At 41.0% G+C, this 8,066-nt stretch overlaps 1 protein-coding gene across 2 annotated transcripts in view; it reads left to right on the plus strand.

Moving 5' to 3' along the window:
* Window positions 1-5,630, plus strand: part of CLTRN (collectrin, amino acid transport regulator) — a 36,313-nt gene extending 30,683 nt beyond the window's left edge. For both annotated transcript variants that reach the window (XM_034436010.3, XM_087895254.1), the window contains 2 exons: window positions 62-256; window positions 5,244-5,630. In XM_034436010.3, coding sequence (XP_034291901.1) covers window positions 62-256; window positions 5,244-5,400 — 352 coding nt within the window. In that variant the 3' untranslated portion in view covers window positions 5,401-5,630. The remainder of the gene's footprint in view (window positions 1-61; window positions 257-5,243) is intronic.
* The last annotated feature ends 2,436 nt before the right edge of the window (window positions 5,631-8,066 follow it).

The following is an 8,066-nucleotide window of genomic DNA, read 5'->3' on the forward strand; positions in this document are numbered from 1 at the left end:
TTTTTATTGACTACATTTGATTTGATTGATTATAAATATGCCAAACTAATTCTTTTTAAAGAATGAATAGAAACCGGATCAACAATGCCTTTTTATTAACTGATGACACTCTGCAGTTCTTGGAAATCTCATCAACTTTAGCTCCATCAGCTGAGCAACCTCTGCCCACTTGGCTGATTGTATTTGGGGTTATTCTTGGCATCGTCGTGATTGGAATTGTTTTAGTCGTATCTTTTGGGATTTATCACCGCAAGAGGTGAGCATTTTGAGTTGTCTTGCTTTGGGTCAGTCCCCAATCACAAATAGGAATGAACGATATTTTTGCTTATTGCTTCCTGATTTATTTTTTTCCATTTTTTAGTAAATGAAGGGTTAGGCTAACAGATGCCTCTTCTCTATGTAAATACTAGCTGATCCATGGTATGTTATCATCTTTTGTGCCAAGTAGGCTTTAAGGGAAGGCAAGCTAATAAGTAAGAGAGACAGGTGGTGCTTGTAATAGCAATATAGGGAAACCAAAGGTCTAATCAGAAGTCGAGATGGGAGAAAGGGAAATACATGCAGCAACACTGCCTGGTGTGCATATAGAACTGAAGGGGTCAGGAGAAGCAATGCATATAAATAACCCTTATTTATTTATTTATAAAATTAATTTGCCACCTATCTCACGGTTCAGGCAACTCTGAGTATATAGTGAAGCCTCTTCACTTGGATGTTCTGAGGGTAAATTATACATTTGAGTAGATGCTATATTAGAGAATGAGCATCCACAATGCATTTATTTATGTATTTATTTATTTACTGAACTTCTCATTAGGTGGCACACAACAACCAATACAAACCACCCTTTCCACCCTTTCCACTAGACTCTGTCTTATTTTGTTTTGGGGCCCAAAAAAGCACCAGGTCTTATTTTGGGGGGATGTCTTACCCGCTTACCTTAGGACCACCACAGCCAGGCCTCCCGTGCTCCGACACCTATCGCACCGCTACCTGACTACCTCTGCGGCCACTCGCAGCCACTCACAGTCAGATCCCATGTGGCTCATTGCGCCCGTGCCACCGCTTGCTCAGGAGGCTGCATGGCATGTTGAGCCATTGCGCATGCGAGGGGTGGCACTGGCAGGACATGGCACATGGCATCTTGACACAAGTAGCAGCACCAGTGTGATGCACTATGTGGTGTCCTGGCATGAGCAGTGGCACCGGTGTAATGTGCCATGTGGTGTCTGGCCATGAGCGGTGGCATCAGTGCGATGTGCAATGGTGTCCGGCCACAAGAGGTGGCATCAGTGCAATGTGCCACATGGCGTCCGGCCACGAGCGGTTTCAAGCAGCTGCAGAAGAACTCGGGCAGCAGTGTGAGAGATGTTGGGGCATGGGAGGCCTGGCTGCAGTGGTCCTAAGATAAGTGGATATGGGGCGTGTGGGGAAGCTCCACCCACCCACCCCTGCCTTAGCTTGATTTTTACGCATGTGCCTCGCCCCACCTCATGCAACCAGAAGGTGGGATGGAATGGGCGGGGTCTTAACTGGGGCTTATTTTTGGGGCTTACATTAGGTGCACACATAAAAATCAAGCTACAGCTTATTTTTTGGGATAGCTCTTATTACAGGAAAACACAGTAGCCTCTCAGATCAATACCCCCATTAAGCCCAAAACCCAGGAGAAGAGTCAGGTCTCCATGACTTTCTGGAAGGCTAAAAGGGTTGGGATACATAATTGTTGTCTACTGTGTAATGGAGCTATTTGTTGGAACCTCTTCCTCAAGAGGTACCTTTGCTTTTGCCACATTGGGGCATATTAGAAACACTTTATTTACTATGCTAAACAACTGACTACTGAAAGTGGTAACCTGCGGGGTTGCCTCTTTCCAAGAGTCTCTACCAGTCCAACCAGATTGAGCAAAATGGTGCAGATCCCATCAAAGAGTGTTGGCTGCCAGTGATCAGAAGGCAGGCTTTTTCCATAGTGGCCCCTGCTCTATGGAACATCCTCCCTTCAGAGGTTAGAATGGTCCCAACCCTGTTAGTTAGCCTTTTGTAAGGCCCTAAAAAATCCCTGGCTCTATTCTTGTGCCTGGGGTGATAAATGTATCAAGGATCCAATTCCTGGCTGTGTTGCTAATTGGCCAAGTACTTTACTCCTATGTATATTTAATCTGGGTGTTTTTAGTGTTTTAAGATGTTTTTAGTATTTTTAACTATAATGTATTTTTATAACTGTAAACCGCCTAGAATCATTGATTGAGATGGATAGTTATAGAAATTCTATAAATAAGTAAACAAAGAAACAAAGATGGGAATTCATTCAGACTGTTAATTGTAGTGGGTTAAGAAATAATATATGAGTGTGTGGCTTTCCATTTGAGAGACATGCAAGAAAGGCTTCCATTAGTGAGACTTTATAAAGCCTACCTTGCAATCAAGGTAATTTACTTTTAGCAAATGTCTTCATTCAAGAGTTTGCCTGATATTTACAATAAAGTTTTATGGCTGTTAATGTTACTGATATGTAAATCCTGAGATTGTTACATTATGTATTATGGGTTTAAAATGTGCTGTACTTGACCTTTGAGTTCATTATCTCCTCTAAATTGCTGATGCTATATCATAAATCATATGGTATGATCTGTCAACGAATCAGTGGTATTCAAGGTTAAAAACTGAAATAGACCAGAAATTGTTAATTTGCTCTTTCAAATATAGGTTCACAAATATAATTACATTTTAGGAAGAAGTATCAAATAGTTGCAATCATTGGAATCATATTGATTTATATTGGAGAAAATAAAAATGGTACTGTCAGCTGTCTATCCTCACTTTCTTTGAAGCTCGCTAGCAACTGCCATAACCAGGGGGAAGGGGGCATTTGGGAGGGGAAGAGTGCTGGGTGTGTGAAAGAATGTTGTGGGAAATTGGAGAGTATGGACCAGAGGTGAAATCCAGCAGGTTCTGATAGGTTCTGGAGAACCGGTAGTGGAAATTTTGAGTAGTTCGGAGAACCGGCAAATACCACCTCTGGCTGGCCCCAGAGTGGGATGGAAATGGAGATTTTGCAATATCCTTCCCCCTGGAGTGGGGTGAAAGTGGAGATTTTGCAGTATCCTTCCCCTGCCACACCCACCAAGCCACACCATGCCCACCAAGTCACGCCCATAAAACCGGCAGTAAAAAAACCTTGAATTTCACCATTGGTGTGGACACTGACAGGAACCAGGAATGCCAAACCGAGCCATCTTCCCGCCTTCAAGGATGCTGGCCCTGGGAAAGGAATTTACCACAATGCTGGAGGCACCAGGTTACCAAAACATCAGAACAGGACCTGATTGGACTATTGTCCAATAGTCCAGGGGACTATTGGACCAGGGAAAGGGTTGGGGATTGCTTTCAATATAAGATTTTCTCAGTTTTTCTTCAGAGCTTGCCTCACTCACTCTGCACTCAGCATTTCTAGTAAAAGTACCTTTTCCCTATGGAGTCAAGGGTCGTTCTTTCCTAGGGAATTAGCTGTGGCTGGTCTGACAGGTACATTCTCAGCCACCTAAATGTGGAAGGTGCCATATTGGAGTTATCCAGGGTTTTGATTTTAGTGGTAATCTAGTTACGTGGAACATTTCCAGACAGGTTATGAAAGCAACAGCTATTTCCTGACATCCCCCCCCCAATTTTCTGATACTCAAAGAGATGCTAAATGGAGGCACTATTTAGCTAAGAAATCCGATTCCTTTATATAGTTATGCAAAGTAAGTGTAAAAATGTGTTGCCATTTGTGTCCAATGCAGCCTTTCCAAAGTTAGGGTAAGGTTAGGGTTAGGGGTTAGATTAGGGGTGAAATCCAGCAGATTCTGACAGGTTCTGGAGAACCGGTAGCTGAAATTTTGAGTAGTTCGGAGAACCAGCAAATGCCACCTCTGGCTGGCCCTAGAGTGGGATGGGAATGGGGATTTGGCAATATCCTTCCCCTGGAGTGGGGTGGAAATGGAGATTTTGCAGTATCCTCCTGGAGTGGAGTGGGAATGGAGATTTTGCAGTATCCTTCCCCTGCCATGTCCACCAAGCTACACCCACCAAGCCACACCATGCCCACCAAGCCATGCCCACAGAACCAGTAGTAACAAAAATTGAATTTCACCACTGGGTTAGGGTTGTCAGGCAGGTTTTAGTTGTTTGGGGTCTGTTCAGAGGTGGTATCCAGCAGGTTCTGACCAGTTCTGGAGAACCAGTAGCGGAAATTTTGAGTAGTTCGGAGAACTGGTAAATACTACCTCTGACTGGCCCAGCCCCCATCTATTCTCTGCCTCCCGAGTCCCAGCTGATCGGGAGGAAATGGGGATTTTGCAGTAATCTTCCCCTGGAGTGGGGAGGGAATGGAGATTTTACAATATCCTTCCCCTGCCATGCCCATGCCCATGCCCACCAAGCCATGCCCACCAAGCCATGCCACGCCCACCAAGCCATGCCCACAGAACCAGTAGTAAAAAAAATTGAATCCCACCACTGGGTCTGTTGTACAGATAGCAGGAGGATGAGGTATTTGGGACATGTTTACATGGATAGTGAGAATTCAGCCAGCCAACCTGCCCATTGTCTAAGGGTTATGGAGCTCTAGATCTTTTCCTAAGAGCAGAATCCCAGGGTAGACCAAAGGAGACTCCTCTAGTTTAGCCCCAGGCTGGTTTATCACAGTAAATCAAGAGTTACTATGTGCATTTTAAATAATTAAATTATTGAATCCTTTAATAGCAAAAGCATTGGAACAAGGAAACTGTATTTTCTCCTCCATCTAAATGTTCCTCAAATAAGCGGTAGTGGCATCTTAAAAGAAACATGGCTGAGGGGAGGCAGGCACAGAATATTCAATATTTTTGAGATAGGACTTTGTAATTGAAATTTGTTTAAAGTATGACTATTTGGTGGTGGTATTTCTGGTGCCCTCAGCTTGGTATTGATTCCAAGCAGTTGGTGGACACAGCTGTGAAGTTTTCTGGGCAACATTTTGCCATTGCCTCCTCCCTAGAGTTGAAAGAGAGTAACTGGCCCAAGGGCTATCTTTGTGCTTAAAGAGTGACTTGAACTCACAATTTCCCAGTTTGTAGCCTGAGCCCTTTAACTACTACACCAAAGCTGTACTGTATTGTAATATTTATAGAAGGATAATTTATCTGCAACATTAAGGCTGAAAAGATGTATGCTTTTCATATTTTACTGACAGTAGCAATTTTATTCTCTCTCTTTTCCAGACACAAGAATGCTGAAAAAACAGAAGATTTAGATGATAAATACGAAGCAGCCATAACAATGGAAAATAGAATTCCCTGTCATACTTTAGATTTAAAAGCTGGGCATATTAATGGAGTCTATGTAGCAGCAGATGACGATCGGTTTACTCCCTTATGAACATAAATGGATGCCATTTCTCAGTCTGTTTCTGAGACTCTGACCTCTTTTTATCTGGTTCTTACTGCTGATTATCAATAACAAGAAAATTATGTACTTTGGGTTTTTTTTGCCCTTTGGTGCATTTCTTTTGATAAGCAAGCTTATATAGTGATAAGAGTTTCTCATTCAAGGCAATGTTCTTCATGAAAACATGTAAATGTTTAATAAAACTTCCACTGTTAAATGTTCTTTGGATGTATCAGTGATGAAAGGCCATAGATGCTTCCTTATTATGATTTAGTCATATCTTCACCTTTTCTATTATTTTATAGCAGGAAACATGTGAGCTGCTTTCTTCTAACATACAAGCCAACTTTTGCTACCATAGGATTCTATTCACCTCAATGGGCACCAAAGCAACAACAAAATATAATTATTAAAAACTGATAAAAATAACAAATGGTAGATTATATTTACAAAGTGTTCTTGGACACCTGTACAGTTAAACTATTATAGATGTTATTACAATTCTCCTACTAGGGTCTTTGTACAAACTTACTGCAAAATTTTATAGTGGTTCGTAATTTAAGTTTTTGTCCTGCAGATGTTTTTTGTCCTGCAGATGTTTTTTGTCCTGTAGATGTAATAGGTGTTTATTTTAGCATATTTTATCAGGGGTACCAATTGGATGATGAAAATGGAATAGCTGAAGTAGAATGTATAATAGATAGAATATAGATAGAATAATAGAACATACATCAAAGTTGAATATTAAAAGGGGTATATAATATATTTTGGATTTTTGAACAGTGAATTATAACACAATTAAGAATCTAAATCACTTAAAGTTCAAAAACTGAGAAATGGTCAGATAACTCAGAAAATAGGTAAGGAAGAGGGCAGAATCTGTTATGAATTAGTAATAATTATTTTAATGCTAAGAATAGTGCAAAAAAAAAAAAAAAACCCTTTCCAGTATTCTGTTGTTTATTAGTCTGTTGATCAAATTAGATGTTTTCAGGGAGTTGTGGCAGCAGAAATTATTTATTTATTTATTTAGGGAATTTATATTGCCGCCTATTCGCACATGGCAACTCAAGGCGGCCTACAGAATATAAAACCCCATGTAAAAACAATAAAACTAATAAAAAAAGTCACATAATAAATTAATATACTAAAATCATCCCCCATCCCAGCGACAGCACCTCACACAAACCATTTAATGGGCTCCATCCCACTCTGGGTTCCCCAGGTCTGCTGGCAGAACCATTCTGGAAGAATGCTAAAGTGGGGGCCATTCTAATCTCTGTGGGGATGATGTTCCAGAGAAAGGGGGCCACCACGGAGAAGGCCCTTCTTCTGGATCCCACCAGGTATACTCTAATCTCAATTTACCTAGATCATTAACATTTCTGAATTTAAAATCTGCAACATACTGTAAAAGTTATTTTAACAAAGTCACTGAATGATTTTGGCCTTGGATCTAATTATCTATAAATAGGAATATTTTGTGTTTATGCTGGAATCGGGGAAAAACCCCAAAACTTTTCTCATATCCTGAATGCAATCTGAATTTATCCTAATCCTTATACAATATTTGCTCCTGGGTAGTAACATTGAAAGCCTTTCCTCATTTTCCAGTGAGTTACATTTGCCAAAGGAGAATTTTGGCCTGATCAGTTTAAAGATGTCATTTGAAGTGAGTTGAAGTGAGTTTCGAGTTTCAACTCTAACTATACATATGTTGCAAACTTTGAAATTACATGATACTCATTCTTGTATAAGATCACTCTGTAGAAAATCTTGCCATCAAACGGTGCTTGGAATTTGTGAAGGCAAATGAATGAATCAGGCATTCTGCCTATTGCTTTTATCTTTAAGGTAAATGCTAAATTGCTTGGTCCCAGGATAAACATTTATGATAATTTATTTATTGTGATGGGACTAATTTTCAGTGCTACAATTGCAGCTATAAAGCAATATAATCTACTCAGAAATCAATACTTTTAATTTCAGTGGGAATTAGTGACAAAGAGCTTCCTTAATTCTCTACTCTAAACCGAACTGAATTCAGTACTATACTAAGCTATGCGGCATGCTTCTTTGTGGCTTAGTGCATTACACAAACCCAGCACTGTAGTTTGTAAACCATGGCTGCTAGCTTGGGTAAATCTAAACAGTTGTAATTAATTCACAGGCTGTGTTGTATGAACAGATATAACTAATTCTTTAGTCTTTATCTATTTACTTTACCTAATAAATAAGTTGATCTAATTCAGGGGTGTCAAACTCGCGTCGTCACATGATGTATTGGGACTTTTTCCCCCTTTGCTAAACCAGGTGGGGGTGGGGCCAGCATGTGACACATTTGGCCCACGGGCCCAAGTTTAACACTCCTGATCTAATTCCTCCTAGAAGCTACAGTTTTTTACCTCCTCTTTCCCAGTACCATATGTTTTGAACTGGTGCTCTAAAGATGTATTAGGTCCATGATGGCAAACCTATGGCACACATGCCACAGATGGCACATGGAGCCTCTCTGCTGGCATGTGAGCCGTCACCCAGCTCAGCTCTATCAAACATGCACATGTGCCTCCTGCCGGCCAACTGATATTTTGCGTCTCTGGTGTGGAAGTGGGGCACAGGCGGGAGATGGGTGTGCATGCATGGAGGGTCCCGTGTGC

The sequence above is a fragment of the Pantherophis guttatus genome, chromosome 5, assembly GCF_059756535.1.
Source record: "Pantherophis guttatus breed Tessera chromosome 5, ASM5975653v1, whole genome shotgun sequence".
NCBI lineage: Eukaryota > Metazoa > Chordata > Lepidosauria > Squamata > Colubridae > Pantherophis > Pantherophis guttatus.